General features: G+C 43.7%; 1 protein-coding gene across 1 annotated transcript in view; it reads right to left on the bottom strand.

The window, feature by feature from the left end:
- Positions 1 to 7,121: 7,121 nt before the first annotated feature.
- LOC143041027 (uncharacterized) overlaps positions 7,122 to 22,625 on the bottom strand; it is a 119,936-nt gene continuing 104,432 nt past the window's right edge. Inside the window, exon 5 of the mRNA XM_076212614.1 lies at positions 7,122 to 7,919. Within this exon, the coding sequence (XP_076068729.1) occupies positions 7,809 to 7,919 (111 nt within the window). The 3' untranslated portion in view covers positions 7,122 to 7,808. The remainder of the gene's footprint in view (positions 7,920 to 22,625) is intronic.

Below are 22,625 nucleotides of genomic sequence, written 5' to 3'. Positions count from 1 at the left end.
TGATGAAGCCAACCCGGTTCCTGTTTAAATTGTTTTCACTGATCCTTGCCGCAGCCAGATTTTTCCGCATATTCGTGTCGAATTCCTGATGTAAAATCTAGACGTCTGGTAAAAGTCGTATGTTATCAATGTGCATCACGGGTGAATTGTTAATCCTGTGAAATATGACATAATTTTTGTGTTGGGTTTTCGTAATTCCTTTACTGCTTGCTCCGTAATAAGACGGGTCGCATCCACTGTATGGGATTTGGTACACAAGGCTGCTGCTTTGATGTGAGACGACAACTTTTTTTTTTCTACGAGCTTACTAATTCTTCGTCCTCTGTTTGGTATTATTAGAATGTTATATTGGTAGATATATTTTTGCAATTCTTGGGACTAACAAGAACTTAGGAACGACTTAAATATTTCTTTTTAATTATTCATTGTCGGTCATTCCTCTGCTCATGACATTGTAAGCTCTTTTTCGATCATAGACTCGTTCTTCTACTGATATTCTAACTTTAGAAATACTGGAATTACGTGTTTGGTTTCGTCTTTCAAGAATTCTGCACGACAAATCCTATTTACACGCAAGAAAAAAAATGTAATTATGAAAAATGATTTGTTTGCATCGCCAGGTGCAAAAAGGGTCCCTGGCTTGCTTTACAAGTCCTTGATTTCTTCTCTCGGTCCTGTTCAAAGGTTTCTATAGCAAGTGGCAGAGGGCCAATCACTTGTGTTAAAGGCTAGGACTTCCAGTGGGATGTAAGACACATGGTCTAAACGTTTTCATCTGTTTAAGATACCTCCAGGGAATAGACGAAAACGTTTGGTCTTGTTTATTATTTCTCTGTGGTTTTCTGTAAGTATTGCTGTCTACGTGTCCTTGTGAATGGTGTTGCATACACATGCGCGCGCAAGCACACACACACACACACACACACACACACACACACACACACACACACACACACACACACACACACACACACACACACACACACACACACACACACACACACACACACACACACACATACACACACACACACACACAAACACATACACACACACACGCACACACACACACACACACACACACACACACACACACACACACACACACACACACACACACACACACACACACACACACACACACACACACACACTTACCTACCTCGTGGCGCTGTGGTTAGAGTTCTCGCCTGCCACTACAGCGGACCGGGTTCGACTCCCGCCCAGGGCTGAAATAATTTCAGTATCGCTGCGCTGCGGGGTGTTACTCCAACTTTCGTGGGCGGGAGGCTAATAACTGTCGATCACGAGCCCAACACGTGATCCAAGACCATGGTGAATCACACACACACACACACACACACACACACACACACACACACACACACACACACACACACACACACACACACACACACACACACACACACACTTATTGTCTCTTATTTTGTCCGTGGTGTGGTAAACGGAGCTGCCTAGTGTAGGCCTTATGGTCTCTTGCAGTCTCCTTTATTCTTATGTTTTTATGTTCTTAAACACTGAGGGAAGGGGGAGTATTTGTAATGCATGTACTTTTAAAATCCTGCCAGACTATTTTCCCATGTGTCAGATTTCTCAGGAATCAATGATGTCAACCATCCCCGGTGCTTTACCCAGGGTAAGCAGGCAGCGGGGAGGATTCTGTGTTCCATTACAAGGTCGACTTACCTCCTCGTAAAAGTGGAAGTGGGTCATGCAATGAGGAATGGAATGAGACAGGGTGTTAGGACAATCGAACGTTTATTGTTGACAGAATAGGGTGTTTCAGTACAGAGTAAGCTTGACTCAGACACACAACAGAACGTCCTCTGGGACAACTGTGTTTATCTCTGTGTTTAGATAGTAAATTGTCCTTATCGTTATCCTCTTCTCTGGGTTCTCTAAGAGAAAAAAGAAGAAAAAGAAAAGAGGAGTTTACGTCAGGAGGTGTTTAGCTGTGACCAAAGTCATCGCCTTTGTCCTGTGTGCTCGGAATGCCATAGCCATTGGAATCAAGCCGAGGGCAAAGCTCAATGCTCCACATGGACGCATATATCTTTTTTTTTCTTAAATCTACATTTTTTTTTAATTTATTGTCGTTCAGCGGCGCTCGTCTTGAAGTCCAAGCTGGCGTTCTTTGGTAATGTGGTGCATGAAAGCGGGGCTTAAACGCTAAACCAGCTCGTACTGATCAAGAACGATGTCGCTTTGACTTCTTCGTCTTCGCGACGCACTTTGCGTGTTCCCCTTCGACCAAGGACGGAGCTGACGATGTCATGCACTGTACCCATCAGGACAGACTGGTCACTTAGATGATTATTCTCAGACTAATGCCAGCCGATTCCATTCAGGTTAATGAGACATTTTGGTGGAGGAACCTCGAGGAAGCCTCAAAGGGGGGTGGCGGACACCGACGTGAATACGGTCTCGTACGGTCGTGACCCTCCATCAAGATCTACCCCTCCACCCTACCTGCATGAAATCGCCCGTCGTCCTTAGCCAGAACAAAGCCCATGAAGTGCGTCGTTTTGATTAATACGATACCTTTTTTTTTTTTTTTTTAAGGACAATGATAATGGTAATAAATAAATGTGACAAGTGCCGTCTTTGGTCATTGATATCATTCATATTTACAGGTATTTACAGTCAGCTGATAAATATATGATAAATAACAATAACACGAAATGATGAGTCGAAACTTCCGAGGTCACTCTTTTTGGAAATAAAAAAGTCCCCCCTTAACCTAACCTATCACCCATTTAATCGAATAAACGGATGAAGGCACTGCTCCCCACCGGAGGGCGAGGCACCCGTGGGGCTCTCAAGCAAACGAATACGAAGACAACGGCTCGGCCATAGTGTCCGCGAACTCCTGGCCCTCACCTCGACTTCCTCGTCCTCGAAGACTTCGCTCATGATCTCAGCGACCGCAACCTGAGTCGTTTGTTTTCATCCGAGCGACTAGAGTCAGCGGGGAGTGGGAAGGAGTGGTGGTGTGAAGTTCGCGCCGGGTCGGCCGCGCCGCAAACTTAAAGACAAAAAGGAAAGAAAACTTCCAGGACGCCGGACCCCTCGTGAACTGCTACTACTGGGCCCGCGACCCCCATCAAGTCGCAGGCGCTAATAGCTCTCTCTCTCCATAGACAGAGCCTATATCTATATACAAACAAACGCTTTTATAAAATTGCACCCGTGTTTCACGTATTTGGTATAAATACATCCATACATGGATATATACGCATGTCGCTAAGTCTATTTCTGTGTTTGTGTGCGTACATACAGCCGCGCGCACGCACACACACACACACACACACACACACACACACACACACACACACACACACACACACACACACACACACACACACACACACACACACACGCACACACACACGCGCACACACACGCACACACACACGCGCACACACACGCAGTCATATACGTACTAATACAAAACATACACAGTATATCAATGATATACTTTCACCACAGGAGTATCTACGCCATATTCTCAAATGGTAGTGGTCGGCGTCCCAACCGAGGCTCAATAATGACACGGTGGTGCGAGGGGCGTGTCCCTCTCCGGGGGCGGGGCGTGGGCGGGGCGTGGGCGGGGTCTCCTTCGGAGGGTGGCTTGCGGGCCACCACCTCTCGATGCTCAGACCTGGATCAGCCTGATTTGACTTAACTTGAGCCTTCGACAAGGCTTTCGACTATTCTCTAAGAATTAAAAAGGCACGAATGTGAAATCCTACGATCTCACGAACGAACGTATATACATACATATGCACATATATGTATAAATACATACAGTAGATATACATACATATGTATATACATACGGACATGCATACATACATACATACACACATCATACATACCCACATACATATATACATATATACATACATGCATACATACATGCATACATGCATACATACTACATACACACATACATACATACATGCATGCATACATTCATACATATATACGCACATACCTGCATACATGTATACATTTATACAAACATGCATACCTACCTACCTACATACATACATACATACATACATACATAAATACATAAATACATAAATACGTACATTCATACATAAATACGTACATACACACATACATACATACATACATACATACATACATACATACATACATGGACACATACGCACACACATTCCAATAAATGCACAATCAAAAGGAGACACACTTCTAAATACACTAACGAAAGCAGGACAAATGTGTTCATGTCCTAGTCATGGAACAAATGGTCCTCTGCTGGGGTGTTCTTCCGTTACACTCCTGCTGTAGCCCCTTCAGGAGCGAGACGTCCTCCTCGGAGCCCTTGAGAGTGAGCCGCCCCCTGCACAACCGGGTCCTAAGACAAGCATGACGTCGAGTGTATTTCACAAGGAGATACAGCGACGAAGAATCTAGACATTCTTTATCTCTTTTTAGTATTCCTAACTAAAGTGTTTTAACGATTTAACTGCATCGTCGGCGCCTGCGGGAGAGTGGGAGGGGTGTCGAGGACGACCTAGTTTCGAGGACGACCTAGTTTCGAGGACAACCTAGTTACGAGGACGACCTAGTTTCGAGGACGAAATCGTTTCGAGGACGACCTAATTTCGAGGACGACCTTATTTTCAGAATGACCTCGTTTCCTTTCGAAAACGATATATTTTCGAGGACGACCTTATTTTTAGAATGACCTCGTTTTCAGGACGGCCTTCTCTCGAGAGCGACCTCTTTTCGAAGATGACCTCTTTTTCAAGGATGATCTTTTCAAGGACAGCTTCTTCTCGAAGACCATCTCATAACGAGGACGACCTCTTTTCGATGAGGACTTCGTCCCTTCGACTCCTCCCTCTTCGGCAGGCAGGACGAAGGTTACAAGAGCTTATAACCTATTGGACGGAATGAAGGGCGTGACACTTCGATGTCTTCCTGGAGACTTCGGTGCCGAGAAGGCAAAAATTGAATGAAAAAGCTTCATTAAGACTTACTCGATATTAAACCTAGATACAAGACCATCTCGCCTAAGTAGACCAGTTTGTTTGACGTTCACGAAAAGAAGAACAAAAGGAATGAGCCGAGGAACCTCGGCGGAGGAACTTGACGGGAGGAATGTGACCAGGACGACCCTGTCGAAGAAACCGAGTACAAGACAGACGGAGGGGCTTGACTTAGAGGGAACCTGACGGGAGGAATGTGGAGGAGGAGCTTCGACGTCCCGTCTCGAAACCGAGCGGGGGATCTCTACTGCACGCCAGAAGCTCCTGGGCTTCCTCCTCCAGGTTCTTCGGCCCACGGAGCATCCGCGACCACAAGCCCTTGGCCGGAAGAACAGCTTTTCCACGTTCAGACCACTTCGGTTCACGTTCCACGTGGCACCATGACTCGTCACACCGGTCACGTGAGGTGACGTGAAGTGACGTCACGAGGAGTTATCACGTCATTGGTGATGAACACGTGCTTTCCTGTTCTCTCTCTTTTCTTCTTCTTCGTATTCTCCTTGTTCCTACTCCATCGTGCTGTGTTAACCCCCTCCCCAGCAAGCAAGCTGTGTTTCCCCACCACCCATGCTATGTCAAGTTCCCTAGTATGGCGTGGTTCCTGCTCCCATGCTGTTTTAAGCCCCCCTCCCCCCCACGTAACCTGTACCTATCTCCCCGAAAGCTGTGTTAAGCCTCCCCTTAATCAGTGCTTTACTCTCGCTGTGCTGTTGTGCTGTGTTAAGCCGGCACTAAGCTGTGTTATGTTCCCCAACATGCAGACGAAGCTCTCTACAAAGCTGTGCTGTTATGTTCTCCGCGAACATTGCATCTGTTCTTCACTGTTCCATCACTGCTGTGGCTGTTCTTCTGCTTTGGGATGTGGTGTGAACCTTGAGAACGAGCTCTGGTCAGGGGCTAAGGGCAACGCTGTGGAGGAGGAGGGTTATGAGGACTGATGGGTTCCCTTTGTGGGGGGGGGGAGGGAGGTCTAGTAGGGGGTCATATAAAGGGGGGAGGTGATCAGGAAGTTAATTAAAGGGGAGGGAGAGAGGGTGGGAAGTTGGGGGAAGGACTCGGGGAAGGGGGAGGATAAAGGAAAGGGAAAGGGAAAGGGAAGACAGGTCGAGGAATAGGATGAGGAGGAGGAGGGGGAAGGGGGAGGGAAGAAGAAGAAGAAGAAGAAGAAAGGGAGGGTGTGGATGGGAAGGTGGAGGAAGGGGGAGAGAGGACGGATCGTTATCACAGTGTAACTGATTCGTATCACAGGTAATGGACGGACAACAGCGCTTGGACGGCGACTTGGGAGGACATGTGGGAGGGAATGGAGAAGTGGGAGGGAGAAGAAGAGAAAGAGCGGACAAAAAAAGGACGAAATGGAATATAAAACATCTTTGTACTCAAGTCTCTACTTGGTCTATCAATCACGCGCTGCGTCCATACTGCGAGAATATATCTACCGTTTGTCCGAGGGTCAGCATCGAACGCGAGGAGGAAAAGAGGGTGAGCGAGCCCTCTGCGGCAGGAGGGCAGGAGGGTTCCCGGCCTCCCTGCGGCAGGTGGCAGATGAGATGTGCAATATGGACTACATTATTGCTGACCAGGTGCTTGGCTAAGCATTTACATATGCATATGTGCACCAACGTATATATATATATATATATATATATATATATATATATATATACATATATATATATACATATATATGTATATGTATGTGTGTATGTATATGTACAGTCACCACTTAAAGTCCTGTTTCTCTTCCCTGTATAAGATAGAAATATAGCTCTTATTGCTAAGCAGTTGATACAACTCCAATAAACATTATTTTCATAAAAATTACATTAGTACGTCTAAACGTAACATATAATTAATTTACAAGGGCCGGCAATCTTATTTTAAGAGTAACTGTACGTGTACACACACATATACTGTATATATATATATATATATATATATATATATATATATAATATATATATATATATATACATATATATATATATATATATATATATATATATATATATATACATATATATATATATATATATATATATATATATATATATATAGCCACATAATGAGGTGCCTAAAGATACGTATCTTAAATGGTAATTTAGGGCTCTTCGATACAAAAGCTACTCAGTCTATGGTTGTACTTGTGTACGACCCATCTCGGGTCGGTTCTTCTTTTGATGGACCCTTGCCCTCTGAGTGAGGTCTCAGTGTCACGTGGACAGAACTCCTCATCCGAAGAAGGGCATCGCCTCTGGGCAGGGCGCGACACGGTCCGCCTTGGCACGATGTGTCAAGGGAGTTTTTTTTTTTTTCTATCTATTTTATTTATCTTTATTTTTTTTTGTGATTAGGGGGAACCCCTTCAATTCAGTGACGCAATCCACAGATCTGTGAGGAGCTGCCTGGTGCCGGACTGAGCTTGATATCGATTCTCGACTGAGAAGTCACCCGGGGCTAGTCAGAACAAAATCTGTAAAGTGCGTCACTGCGTAACTAGAAAAGAGAGAGAGAGAGAGAGAGAGAGAGAGAGAGAGAGAGAGAGAGAGAGAGAGAGAGAGAGAGAGAGAGAGAGAGAGAGAGAGAGAGAGAGATGAGATGAGAGAGAGAATATGAAGGGGCTTGAGATCATTCATTTGAGGCCCACATCTCTACTACATATTATCACGAAGTTCTTCCTCGCTGCTGCCGAATTCTTTAGCGAGGGAATGGCGACGCTGTGGGCAGAAGGGGGACGTCGCCCAAGTCCTTCTCCTTCGAGGATCACAGTTTGAGGACGAGCTCGGAGAGGATTTGGTTGTAGTTGTGCTCGACGTTCAGGGACGGGAGGGAGATCGTCCTGTCACCGTCCCGGAGGTTTACCATCTCCAGCACCTGAAGGGGGAGGAAAAGAATGACGTAAGAATGACGTAAAGGTGCAAGGATGACGTAAGAATGACGTAAAGATGCAAGGATGACGTAAGAATGACGTAAAGATGCAAGGATGACGTAAGAATGACGTAAAGATACAAGGATGACGTAAGAATGACGTAAAGATGCAAGGATGACGTAAGGATGCAAAATGACGCAAGGATGACGTAAGGATGCAAAATAACGCAGGGATAACGTGAGAATGACGTAAGGATGCAAGAATGACGCAAGTATGAGTTGAGAATGACGTGAGGATGACGTAAGGATGCAAGAATGACGCAAGGATGACGTGAGAATGACGTAAGGATGACGTGAGAATGACGTAAGGATGCAAGAATAACGCAAGGATGACGTGGTAATGACGTAAGGATCCAAGAAAGACGCAAGGATGACATAAGGATGACGTAATGATGGAAAAATTACGCACGGATGACGTAAGGATGCAAGAATGACGCAAGGATGACATAAGGATGCAAGAATGGTGGAAGGATGACGTAAGAATGACGTAGGAATGACGCAAGAACGGCGTAAGAATGACGCGATAATGACGCAAGAGGGGTCAGAATCGAGGCTTTTTTCCTTGCCCAAGGGGTGCCGCAGAGATGAAGAGAATCGCTTGGCGCCAGCCGGGATAAGAGGAAAAATGGCGCCTTGTATTCTGTCCTTGTATTCTGTCTGCCTCCAGGCTATTTCATTCAGTTCCATGGCGCTCCTGTCTTGGGTAATTCTTCCCATACCAGAAAGTACTTGTGTAGGCCTTATGGTCTTTTGCAGTCTCCTTCATCCTTATGTCTTATATGTTGCAAAGTAGACCACTTGGAAAAAGAAAATAACGAAGCAGAGCGCATTTGCATATTACATCTTCAGTGCAAAAAATACTTTTTGCACTTAAGATGTAATATACGAAAGCGCTCTGCGTCTTATATGTTATGTTCTGTTTTGCTTCGCAACTGGAGGGTTTTCTTTAGTTATTTATCTTAAGTTGGCGGGTGTTTTGTAAGAGGACAGCCGTTACATCGCACAACTATGGCGAAAACACACAACCCATTAGATAGAATGTTAGGAAGCGAGAGCGAGCTGTGGGTTGTCCAACTTATCAGGAAATTGGAAAAAAAAAATAGTTTTTCCATTTTATAAATGTACGTAATGTTCCTCCTAACGTAGTTTTAACCTACTCAGACACTAAATAAAACCTTGGGGATTGTACCACAAGGAGCGATGGAAAATTTATTTAGGAAAAAAAAAAAAAAAAAAAAAAAAAAAAAAATTGACGGAAAATGACTTAGGCAATTCTTTACGAGGGTGACGATATGGTGGAGGAAGTTTCTGCTAAGTTAGAGTGAACAGAGTCCTGGTACTTCAGGAGATTTAGCGCCATTTCTGAAATTCAGGAATCTTCAATTCTGGGGAACAGAAGCATCTTAAGAATGTACTAGAATAGAAAGTACGACTGGAAGCTGATTTTCTTTTAATTTCAGTTATTTATATATCTATTTATTTATCTTATTCATTCATTCATTTATTTTTAATTCATGTATTTGTTTATTCATATAGATATTAATCTATTTATCTATCTATTAATTTATCTAATTATCTATTTATTTGTTTATTTATTTATTTATTTATTTATATATCTATATCTTTCATTAACAGAATTCTGTGTAAAGGGTTAAAGGTGAGAAGGTTACGCTAGGAGACGCTTAGCTATGGCCGAAGCCGTCACCTGTGCCCTGTGTATTAAGACAGCCAGAGCAAGTGGCAGTCACCGCCGGCAGCTAGGGCTCGTGTTCATGTAGGAAAATGGGGGTAAATATGGGTTTTAGGGAATTTGGAATATGAGAAGGAGCCAAAGATGAATGGGGAAGAGTGAGCAGGTAGGAGGAAGAGGGGGGAGGAATGGGGGAGGAGGTGAGGGGAGGAAGGGGGAGGAGGAAGGGAGGAGAAGGGGGTGGAAGAGGGAGGGGAGGAAGGGAGAGGCGGAGGAAGGGAGAGGGAGGGAGGTAGGAGGGGGGAAGAGAGAGGGAGGGGGAAGGGAGAGGGAGAGGAAGGGAGGGAGAAAGGGGGAGGGAAGGAAGGGAGAGGGGGAGGAAGGGAGAGGGAGGGGAAGGGAGGGAGGAAGGGGGAGGGGGAGGAAGGGAGAGGGAGAGGGAGGGGAAGGGAGGGAGGAAGGGGGAGGGAGGGGAAGGGAGGGAGGAAGGGGTAGAGGAGGAAGGGAGAGGGGGGAAAGGAGAGTAGGAAGGGAGAGGGAGGGGAAGGGAGGAGGGGAGGGGAGGAAGGGGGAGGGAAGGAAGGGAGAGTGGGAGGAAGGGAGAGGGAGGGGAAGGGAGAGAGAGGGGAAGGGAGAGGGAGGGGAAGGGAGGGAGGAAGGGGGAGGAGGGAGGGGAAGGGAGAGGGAGGGGAAAGGAGGGAGGGAGGGGCAAAGGTACCCTACCTCCTTTAGAGTTTGACCATTAGCATTCCTTTACCAATGTCAGGTGGCAGACGCTCTCATGGGACCATGGCGAACCACTCAATAGAGAAAGGGAAGGGTGAATGGGGTGACGTAAGCTTCAGGACGGCCAGGGTGGGTGGATGGGGGTGAGGTGGGGAAGCGAGAAGAGGAGGAGGAGGAGGAGTTCTGGCCCAGTCTATCGATTGGGGGTCCCCTAGTGCTTGACATTTGAATCTTAAGTTGAGGAGGAGGAGGAGGAGGAGGAGGAGGAGGAGGAGGGAGTTGGCTTCTGGAGGTGGGGGATCTCACACGAGTTCCTGAGTGGAGGAACACCGGAAGGAAAAGGTCGATCCCGGAGGATTTGATATTTCGTCACCCATAACCGGCGCTTCTAGCCGGAGTTATGGAGTAGGCGATTTGAGGAGTGTTAGTAGGAGTTCTAATTAATTGGCATTTTTTGTATGATAAGTTTCTAGGCATAAAATAGTGCTGCGTGGGTCTGGTCCATAGGGGTGTGTGCCTAATGCCCGGTAGATAATGGGGACTGATTAAGGGGGGAGGGTGTTGGGTGTTCTTAGATCGAGTTCGAGAAATATCGATCTCGCCTGCGTCATGGTCCAGGCAGACGCGGTTCTGGTGAACTTTCGAGTGCTTGGTCATCTGTGGCACAAAGAGTATGGAGAAACGGTGTGGGGGGCGGGTATTGTGTTTGGCTATAATACCTCTTGGCTACACTGAATTCCCAGGTTAAATAGACTGCTCCAATGAAGAATAAACCAGGGAAAGATTGGAGTAAATTGTTAAAATTGATAATAGTAATAATGAGGACGATGATATTAAGGATAATAATGATAATAATGATAACAGTAACAATAATAATGATGACAATAATAACAATGGTAATTATGACAATAACAATAATGACAATAATGATAATAATGATGATAATTATGATAAAGGTAATGATAATAATGATGATAATGATGATAATAATAACAGTATGATTTAATGGCATAATAGTATAATGATATGATAATATGATAACATAATGATATAATAATATAATGATATATACACCCCAGGGGGTCTTTGGCCGCGTCAAACGATGCACTCACTCCACACCTATCCTACAACCATCCAAAAAACCCTTTCCATCATAACACCTCTTGGATGAAGGACCATCCCTGCTCCCCGCCACACCGCTCTGGTCAAAGACAATGTAACGAGACACTGCATCTCCACAGTAGGGCGCGGCAGCCAGAGATGGTCTACTTTCATCGCTTCAGTACATGGAAAAAAAAAACTCATCCTCTTGGAAAAGAAGAAGAAGAAGAAGAAGAGGAAGAAGAAGAAGAGGAAGAAGATACAGAGCAAACAAGAACATTCGGGCAGCGTTAAATCCTCATTCATTTGGAACCATTCTCCTTTGAACACAAATTGTAAGTGATGACTACATGATTGTCTTATATTTCGTTGCCAATAACCAACATCCCACTGAGGAAGGAGGGATATTAGGCATTAAAAGTGATCAGCACATTTTTTATTTTTGTTTGGGTGGAGAGTAGTTCCCAGTTATATAAAAAAAAATGCTGCGTAGCTCGAGTCCGTAGGGGTCACTGAACCAGCGGAGTAAGTAAGAGTAAGAATAATATCTATTCATGAAAGGTTCTTGTTTCTAAGTACTTTGATCTCTGTCATAGAACAAGAAGAGTGTGTCTCTGCTAACTAGTAAGCTGTATTGGTGGCAGCGGTGGGGATTCGAACCCACGCCTCCGAAGAGACTGGTTTGAGGCACCAGTCTCTTCGGAGGCGTGGGTTCGAATCCCCACCGCTGCCACCAATTCTCTTCTCCATCCAGAAACCTTAAAACTAAATCCGTCCAATTCACTCCAACTATGACCATCTCAACTTTGTCTCATCAGATTCTGGAGTCACCAAAGACACTAACTGACATTGTTGCCCGGCCAGCCCCTATTCCCAAACCTGCAAGCTGTCTTAATTTCGATGAAATAGAACCAAAGCGTTTTTAACATGGGCAGAACGCAACAACTGACATTCTTATCTTTCTATTTTATCTTTCAATGATTAATTAATTTATTTATTTATTCATTTTACGTGTAGTTATCCTCGTATGGAGAACTCACTTCGGACCTGTGGCGTTGTAGTTTAGGAACAGCGTGCCTTCCTTAGTCGGCGACTCTACACTTCGATTCATTACCTCATGAGCCTTCCAGTTCTCGAACTCGGAGAATTCTGGATCACCAGACTCACGAGTATGAAGAACAATGGTAATGATCCATTACCATTACCATTGATTCTCCTTGGATAAACACTTTTTAGTGCGAATTTATGATTTGAATTATATTTGTGAGTTATATATGATTTTACATACAATTACAAGCAAAACAGACTTAGGTTTCTGGACCAATCTCCAAGCCAGGGGTTAAAATATCGGCGTGTTTCAAGTATCGGATATCGGTTCGGCCCCCCCCCCTCCCCCAATAACATTCCTGGATCCGCGCCTGCCAGTAATAATGGTCCATAATGACACCTGATGTTGACGAATTAAATGAAGACAAAAAGAAGGAGTACGCAAAATAGTGAAAAGATCATTGGAGGGAATAAGCGGAGCGAGATCGTTCACAAAGAGAGCACTGGTAAACTACAGGAAGAGAGCTACATAAGTACCTACGCAAGAGAACGGAAGGGAGTAGAACCTATCGTAGAGATGATAAAAGAACAAAAGTGGGAATGGGCTGGACAAACAGATGTGAAGAAAGAAAGCAGATGGATGAAATTCCTTGGGAGCCAGGCACCATGAGATGGTATATGTGGAGGAGAGAGATCAGAGAAAAGGGCGAAGGAGGAAGACCTTCGCGTGAATGACGTGGCAAAGGCTCCTGCGAATCGTGGAAAAGGTTAGGAGAGGCTTGTCTTCAGCAGCGGATTTCGAGTGGTTGTTGAGTGTGAACCAAGACTTGAATTATTTTCAGCCATTGCCGTGCCGAAACGTAGCAAAGTGCCTCAGGCTACTCTTCTAGCACTGTATGCCATCTGTCACTCCACAAACGCGCACTAGACCCGTGAGGATTGATTTGTGTGGGCGGATCGGAAAGGTCAACGAGACTGACCTATATTGGTGGTTCTGCAGGTGCTCAGCAAAGAAAGGACGTCCTCTCTGGCTCACGAACTCTCGAACTCAGTAGCAAGGGTCGGAAGGGTCCGGCAATTCATTGTCCACTTCCGGAGGAAAATAAAACACCTCCAGTTCTTGTCCAAGGAGGTGAGAAGGAACACTCTCATTCAGACATAAGGAGAGCTCCTACAGTTTTCGTCCGAGAAGGGGAACAAGAGGGGGAAACACTGTAACCGTTATTATAGGTTGTGGGCGAACCGCTTGCCACCAGTGTAACCGTTAGATAGGTTGTGTTTAACCGTTGAATAGGTTTGTGTGGCGTAAGACGGCGCTTCTATTCAGGGCGTGGGAGCACCGCTCGCCACCAGTGTAACCGTTATGATAGGTTATATGGTTACGTAGGGAGGTCTTAATGCGGCGAGATAGACTCCAAAGCGGGAGTTTTCTTATATTTATTAAAACAAGGGATTCAGGTTAAACTACAAATGGAAATGGCCCTTTGGGCTAAATACAATAAGTGCCAGGCCTTGACCTAGGGCACAATAGCTCTGACCTCTGGCCGGTAGGGTCTAGACCTACCTAGCCTCTGGCGGTAGGTTCTTCACCTACCCCAGCTCCGGCTACGTGACATGGGTGTTAAACATTTTATAGGAGTGTTAGTGGTTTCAAGCAAGGGTGTTAGTCTTGTTATTCATTGCATGGGGTCTGTTCTATGTAAGAGGGTTAGTCCTATAATTGGTGGATATTGTTTGGTATATTATATATATATGTTAGTTTATGCTTAATATACTAGGGCAGTTATAATAAAAGGATTTATGATAGGTTAGTCTGGTGACACTGGGCATCTATATCTTGTTTGTCTTCAAATGTGCTGCGTTAGGTGCATGTTGTGGGAAACGCAAGGTAAGCAAGAGGAAGTCTCGCTCTGTTGCAAGCATGTGGATCACGTGCGTGGTGGGTGATGGTTAGTAAGTTAGTAATGGATACAACACTCTCCTCCAGATCCAACAGGATTTCTAACAGTTCTCTCCCGAGTAAGTGAATAAGAGGAAGGGAAACAAGGAGAGATACAATCTCCATATTTTCTAGGCCCAAGGAGAGCTCCGCCAATTTTTGTCCGAGGAAGCAAACAAGCAAGAGGAGAAACACATCCAGATCCGTGAAGAAACCAAAACGTTTTCTTGCTTCATCGAATGATCACCAAGATTGGAACACAGGAGTGAATTTCTTAACCGCCGAAATGAATTGTACAAAAATGAACCGAACTCTTAACGTTCCGTCTTAGTTCAGACTCAAACAGAAGTGTGTTTTGAGCTCTCTGGGTACATAATGTTCCTGTGGTTATTTGATGAGCCATCTTGGCGTAGATCGGAAACGATCTACATACATACATATACCAAGGCTTTTTCCCCCTACACGGGAGGTAGCCAAAAAGAAAACCACTCCCACCCATTCCACTTCCTATATATTCCACTCCCCTCCACCCTCCTCCCTCCCTCTTATCTTGGCACCTCCTGGATGACGGGTCATCCCTGCATCATGTCCATTGCCCTGGGTCAGAAGCAGTGTCGCAAGACACAGCACATACACAGCAAGGCCGCTCACGAACGAACTGATAGAGATATACTCAATGCATCGGTAGTTTTGTCCCAATGCTTAGCTGGTGCGTTCGCACTACAACACATTCAAAGAACATAGATGCCCCGTTTCTTCGTATAGGACCGGGGTGGGGGGTCGTGTTCATAAAGATTCCCAGGACTTAAGATTTATCATAAAACATTGTGATTCCATTTAATGCACCACAAAACACTTTGGCAAAACAATAAACCTAACTTCAGCAGAACATCACTCTCGCTGTTGTATTGATCTATTGAAAAGTCGTTTGAAAGGCCTCGCTGTTTTTTAAGGCGAGCCTCAGACTTCAAGCCTGTTTATGAATACCGGCCCTATTCTTTCAGGCCCTTATTTGAGGCTTTCCGAAATGCCAACAGGTACTTTGCGTTCCTTCCTGAGACGCCAATCATTTCTCCCTTTCTTCGAAGATCGATTTACAGGAAGAGAGAGGTCTGCCGACGCATACTTACACTGACGTCATATAAACAACTCGAAGCCTGCCATTGGACAGTGACTGACAGTCCAACGTGATACTTAAAGGTTCCCTGACGTCATCTGTAAAGGAGATATGACGTCATCGTAGGAGGAATAGTGATGTCATAGATCGACAGGACCGTGATGTCCTCTCTGAGGAACCCCCACGAGCTGTTCCCGCGGGCAGACCCCCTCCCCATCCCCTTCCGGATGGATTCTGGATCACGGAGTGAGGATGAATGAGTGAGTGTATGATGAGTGAGGAATGGGTGAATGAGTAAGGGAAGAATTTAAGTTTGTGTGCGAGTGAACGAATGAGTAAGGAAGTGAATAGATAAGGTATCAAGTAAACGAGTCAGTGATGAGTAAGTTAGTGAGTGAATAATTGAATAAATGAATGCAAAGAATGTGATGCGTGAGAGGGTGAGTGAGTGAGTGAGTAAGTGAGTGAGAGGGGGGTCTCTTATCGATTGAGCTCGTTAGGGTGGGGGTGGAGCGGGGGGGGAGGAGGTCGGGGACGAGACGGGGGAGGGGGGAAGGTTGGGGGTGGGTGGGTGGGGGGTCTATCGATGATGGGGGCAAGCAGGGGTTGTTGAACCCAGCATATTCTCCCATTAGGGACTGTGTTCCCCCCCCCCAACTCTAATAGTCCGGGATGGGGGGCTTGGGGGGGTAAAAGGTTAATGGGTTTCGTATAGTGGACATGCATTCTGTATATTATTATTGACGTCGCTGAAGAGGATTGTTGAGAAGAGGAGGGATCTGGTGGGAGGGGGAAGGAGGGTAGAGGTGAAGGGAGAAAAGGGAGAGTAAGGGGAAGGGGGGTAGGGGAAGAGAGGAAAGGGAAAGAGGAAGGAGAGGGAGAATAAGGAAGAGTAGGAGAAGGGGAAGGAGGGTGATGAAGGGGAAGGGGATGAGAAAGAAGGGGAAGGAAAGGGGATAGGAGAAGATAGGGAGATAAAGAAGGGAGAAGAGGAGAATGGAAAGGGGGGAAAAGGGAGGGGAAGGGTCGAGAGGGGAATGGAAGGGAAGGGAAGGAAAGGGAATGGAGAAGATAGGAGAGGAAGGGAGGAGAAGGTTGAGATGGGAAAGGGAAGGATAGATTACGAGACAGGAGAGTAAAGGAAAGGTAGGAAAGAGATGGAAAGGGAGGGAGGAATAGAGGAGGTAGTAGGATGAGGAAAGGTAAAGAAAAGGAAGGGGAAGGAAGGGATGGAGAAGGGAACGTAGGGAAGTGAAGGGAAAAGGAGTGGAGGGGAAGGGGGAGATGAAAAAGAAAGAGAAGGGAAAGGAAGGGAAGGGAAGGGAAGGGAAGGGAGGAAAAGAGATGAGATGAGAAGAGAGTGTTAGTGAAGGGAAAGGAGGGGAGGAGGGAAGAAAGGGAGTTGGAGAGGGGAGAGGAGAGGAGAGGAGAGGAAGTGCGGAGATGGAAAGGAAGAGAATTTTGTCATCAATACCCATTCTTGGGGGACAATATGTGGTGAAAGAGAGCTTCAAAGAGAGTAGCAGAGAGGAGGGACGGTAGAAGTTAAAAAGCGACCAGTGCTCTTTATTGAGTTGAGATTAGTCTTCGTTTATCATAAAGGAATGCCAAGCGTCTAAGTCCCTAGGGATGTCCCTAAAATCCCTAAAATATTGATCACTTAAAACATGCAATCAATACCCCAGGGGAGGAGAGGAGAGGAAATGAGAAGAGGGGGAGAGGGGAGAGGGGAGAGGGGAGAAGGGAGGGGAATGAAGGGAAGCTGAGGGCATGAGAAAGAGAAGAAGGGGGAAATGGAGAGGAGATGAAAAGAGGGGAATAATAAAGGAGGTGGGTCAGAAGGGAGGAGGAGGAGGAGGAGGAAGGGAATAGAGGTGTGTGTATTGTATTTCGTCACCGATAACCAGAGCTTCTATCCTTAAGCAAGTGGAGTCATAGAGTATTGTAGAGGAGAGATTAAAGAATGAGGAATAGAAAAAGAGGGATTAAATAGAATTAAAAAAAAAATATCATCATTCTCTTTTGGGCGGAGGTTAGTCTTCAGACACAAGAGAATGCTGCGTGACTCTGACCCGTGGGGGTGTCACTGGATCTTCCCCCCCCCCCTTAATTGATTAAAACTTGTGCTGTCAATACTTCGTAAGGGGGGAAAAGGGGAGTGAAAGGAACGAGAAGAAAGGGGAGGGGAGAGGAGGGAAGGGGAGGGGAGAGGAGAAGAGAGGGGAGAGGACGGGGAGGGGGGGTAAGGGGAGGAAGAGGGGAAATGGAACCCCGAGCAGGTGGAGGGACCTTTTCCCCTCAGCTGAATGAAATTGTCTGGTTCTGGACAAAACAAAATATGTAAAGAACGCCATCTACGGGGTTTGAATTTTAATCCACGACAATTCAGAGCAAAGGGGAGGGGGAGGGGGGGGTTTAGGCGAAAAAGTCATATGTCGTCTGCCAGAATAAAGACACAAAAGAGGACTTAACATTTCAGAGGGTTAAGTTCCTTCGGTAGAAAAATCGTTTTAGTTACAACAAAAGTTACGAAATTACTGGGGAGGTTATTAGTCAGGGCGGGGGTGGGGGGGTCGGGGGGACGCTGGGAGTGGGGGTGGGGGGAAGAAGGGAAAGAGGCCTAACGGGGGAGGGTGCCAGGGAGAGGGAGGGGGATTAATGATGATGATGGCCGGAAAGCAATTTGGTCGATAATATCTGCACCGTCAGATGAGAACCTATGTAGGAAAGATCGACTGGCATCTGTAAGTTGTACTTTACAGATGAGATGTCACTACTCTCACACACACGCATACTCTCTCTCTTTCTCTCTCTCTCTCTCTCTCTCTCTCTCACACACACACACACACACACACACACACACATATATATATATATATCTATATCAACAAAGTTATGTCGTAGCACATTTGTAAAGTAATACTGATGACCCACTTTCGGAGAAGAATAAGCGAATATATAGAGATCTGTATATTTCGATCACTTACTGTGATCTGCTGAAGAGGATCACAGTAAGTGATCGAAATATACAGATCTCTATATCTTCGCTTATTCTTCTCCGAAAGTGGGTCATCAGTATTATATATATACATATTTATATATACATATACATATATATATATATATATATATATATATATATGTATATGCTCAAGAGGACCACAGTTAGTGGTCGAAATATACGGTTTACTCTGTATCTCAGCTTATATTTCTCCGAGAGTGGGTCTAAGTTATATATATATATATATATATATATATATATATATATATATATATATATACATATATATATATATATGAGAGAAATACGCTAATGGCAGCGACATCAAACCGAGTATAGCGGATTCGAACCCTGCATGCAACTGTCATAAAAATTATCGGTTTGATGTCGCTGCCATTAGCGTATTTCTCTCATAGTTACAATGGCGATAAGCGTGAAAGGGGTTCGTCCTGGTCCTTACCCGATACCACTGGTGGGCTGGTCCTTGAGTAAAACAGGAATTCGGATCGCCGTAATAAGTGATCTTCCTTCCCTCGGGAATCAGTTCGATTCCAGGTTTCAAGGATTTTAAAGCCTCTGTGGTGTAGTGGTCTAGGGCACCGTACAGGTAATTTACGGATAGCCGAGTATAGCGGGTTCGAACCCTGCATACAACTGTCATAAATTTTTTCGATATATATATATATATATATATAATATACATATATATATACATATATATATATACATATACATATATATATACATATATATATATATATATTATATATATACATATATATTCATATATACATATATGTATATATATATATATATATATATATATATATATATATATATCTCAAGAGCATTTTCCCCCTTATACGGGATGTAGCCAAGTCAGAGGCGCGTACCCATTCCCACCCATTTCACTCCCTCCACCCCCATCCACCCCTCCCATCTCAGCTCCTCATGGATGACGGGTCATCCCTGCGTCCGGTCCGCCAACTACCCTGGGTCAAACGCAGTGCAGTAAGACATAGTACATCCACATCAATGTCTCTTCACTTAACCGGTGACCCCCCCTTCTCCGTCCCCTCATACAGAAAAAGAGAAGACGGGGAGAAATCCCTTCAGGCTGCGTCAAAATATCATTCACACATAAGCACCCTCTACCCCCCCCCATCATCCCCCATCTTTCCCTTCCTCGCATAAAAGTATCATTCATAAAGTCATTCTCCACTCATCCCTATCTCCTGCCTTCTCCCTTCTTTGCTCAACAGACATTCCCCTCATGCTCAGTGCCCCCTTCACCCCATCCATACATTCATCTCATCCTCGGTCGTCTCCTCAAGTTCACCTCCTCCACCTTTTCCTTCCACGAGTATATATATATATATATATATATATATATATATATATATTATATATATATATACACACACACACACACACACACACACACACACACACACACACACACACACACACACACACACATATATATATATATATATATATATATATATATATATATATATATATATATAATATATATATATATACATACACACACACACACACACACACACACACACACACACACACACACACACACACACACACACACACACACATACATATATATATATATATATATATATATATATATATATATATATATTATATGATAGGAATAACTGAGACATGGTTAAATGGTACAGAGTTCGAAGCTGAATTTAATATTGCGGGATTTAAACACTTTCATCAGGGTAGAAACCACAAGAAAGGTGGGGGTGTTCTGTTGTACGTTAAAAACAATGTTCATGCTTGTGTTTTAGAGAAAGTGAAACAGGATGCATATAATAGTTTGTGGGTTGAGTTAACCCAAACAAATGGACAAAAAATGAATATAGGTGTAATATATAGGCCAAAGACATTATCATTAGCAGACGACAAACTGTTATTTCAAGAACTGTCTAGTTTCTGCAACCGGGATTTATTGATAATGGGTGATTTCAATTTTACTGACATTGATTGGATGACCCTTGAACATGGCCATATATGTAGTCGCTTGATTGATTTTCTTGGTGACAATTACTTAATTCAGCATGTAAAAGAGCCCACAAGATATGGAAACTACTCGATCTATTTATCACTAGCCGCGAAAGCATGGTAACTGATGTAGAAGTCGGTGAAACTGTTGCAAATAGCGATCACAACTTAGTTAGATTCAAACTCCTAAAGAATTTTAGAATAGATACTTGTGTTTCTAAAATACCCGATTTCAGTAAAGCTCAGTTCATAGGACTACGTCAGGAGCTTCAGCTTACAGATTGGGAGGCAAAATTAAACGAAAGACCTGTAGATCAGATGTGGGAAATATTTCAAAATACGCTCACTAAGATGATTCAAACTTACATTCCTTTTAAGGACAGACGTCCCCCAAATCAGGCTCGCCCAAAGTGGCTCGACAAAGAAACTGAAAAAAGTATTACTAAAAAGAGACAGGCTTATAAGAAATATAAGTGCTCGGGTGCATCTAATGACTATGAAAGTTATGTATCAATACAGAGAGATTTAAAAAAGACAATAAGAAAAAGAAAACGACAATACGAAATGAACATCGCTGATAAATCCAAAGAGAATCCCAAAGAATTCTATAGTTACATTAGAGATAAAAAGGTTGTTAGGAATCACATTGGTCCACTATTATCTGCTGACGGTCAACTTGAATATTCAAATGAAGGAATGTGTAATATCTTAAACAATTATTTTAGCTCGGTATTCGTAAACGAAACACCTCAGTTATCTCGAATTATGACAAAAGAAACAATATAGATTTAATATATCTAGACTTTGCAAAAGCTTTTGATACCATCCCACACGAAAGACTACTTACTAAATTAGCTTTACACGGAATAAGTGGTAGCCAATAAGTTAGACTAGTAATTGGTTGAATGGTCGAAAACAGAGAGTTGTTTTAAGTGGAAAAACTTCTAGATGGAAAAATGTTACAAGTGAAGTTCCTCAGGGTTCCGTTGTTGGGCCACTTCTATTCATAGTATATATAAATGATATAGACCATGGACTAAAATCTACTGTTTCCAAATTTGCTGATGATACAAAACTGTGCGGAATGGCAAATGATCACTTAAATCAATTAGATATTCAAGAAGATTTAGATAAATTACAGCAATGGTCTGAAAAGTGGCTAATGAAATTTAACACAAGTAAATATAAGGTAATGCACATAGGTAAAAATAACAGTAAGTACGATTACAAGTTATTTGGAAATTCGTTAACAAAAGTGGATAGTGAAAAAGATCTCGGCGTAATTATCAGTAACCACCTCAAATCATCCAAACAGTGTATTTCAGCCTCTGAGAAAGCAAATAAGATTCTAGGACTCATTGCGCGATCTTTTGATTTCAAAAGTCCATCACTCATTAACAAGCTATGTAAATCGTTAGTTCGTCCACATTTGGAATATGCTGTTTCCGTATGGTCACCGAATCTCATTAAAGACATTGACAGACTGGAAAAAGTACAACGGCGAGCCACAAAACTGATTCCAAATATAAAAAATAAATCATACGAAAATCGACTAAAACATATGAATCTGTTTTCCCTAAAAAAGCATAGACTCAGAGGTGACTTGATACAGGTCTTTAAGATTTTAAAGGGAATTGACAACATCAAAAGTGACAAAATTTTCACATTGAATGAGAATCAAACAAGAAACAATGGTCTCAAACTGTCCGGAAATAGATTCAGTTTGGAAGTAGGTAGAAACAACTTTGCCAACCGTGTAGTTAATGAATGGAATAAACTTCCTGTACAGGTAGTGCAATGTAGTTCAGTTCGAAGCTTTAAGAATCATTTAGATAAACACCTAAGCAAGATGCTGTAATGATTATAATTTATTTTATATTATTTGTTTTTGTTTTGTTATCATTTGTCTGTTTGATTTTCATTTGTTATTAGTTATATGTCAATTTATTATTATTTACTATTTACCTGTTTGTTTATTATTTAACTATACCTATGCA

This window comes from Oratosquilla oratoria, chromosome 30 (assembly GCF_046742065.1).
Source record: "Oratosquilla oratoria isolate Oo_2021 chromosome 30, ASM4674206v1, whole genome shotgun sequence".
NCBI lineage: Eukaryota > Metazoa > Arthropoda > Malacostraca > Stomatopoda > Squillidae > Oratosquilla > Oratosquilla oratoria.
The sequence above is the reverse complement of the archived record's forward strand: the minus strand, read 5'-3'. Positions and strand labels throughout refer to the sequence as shown.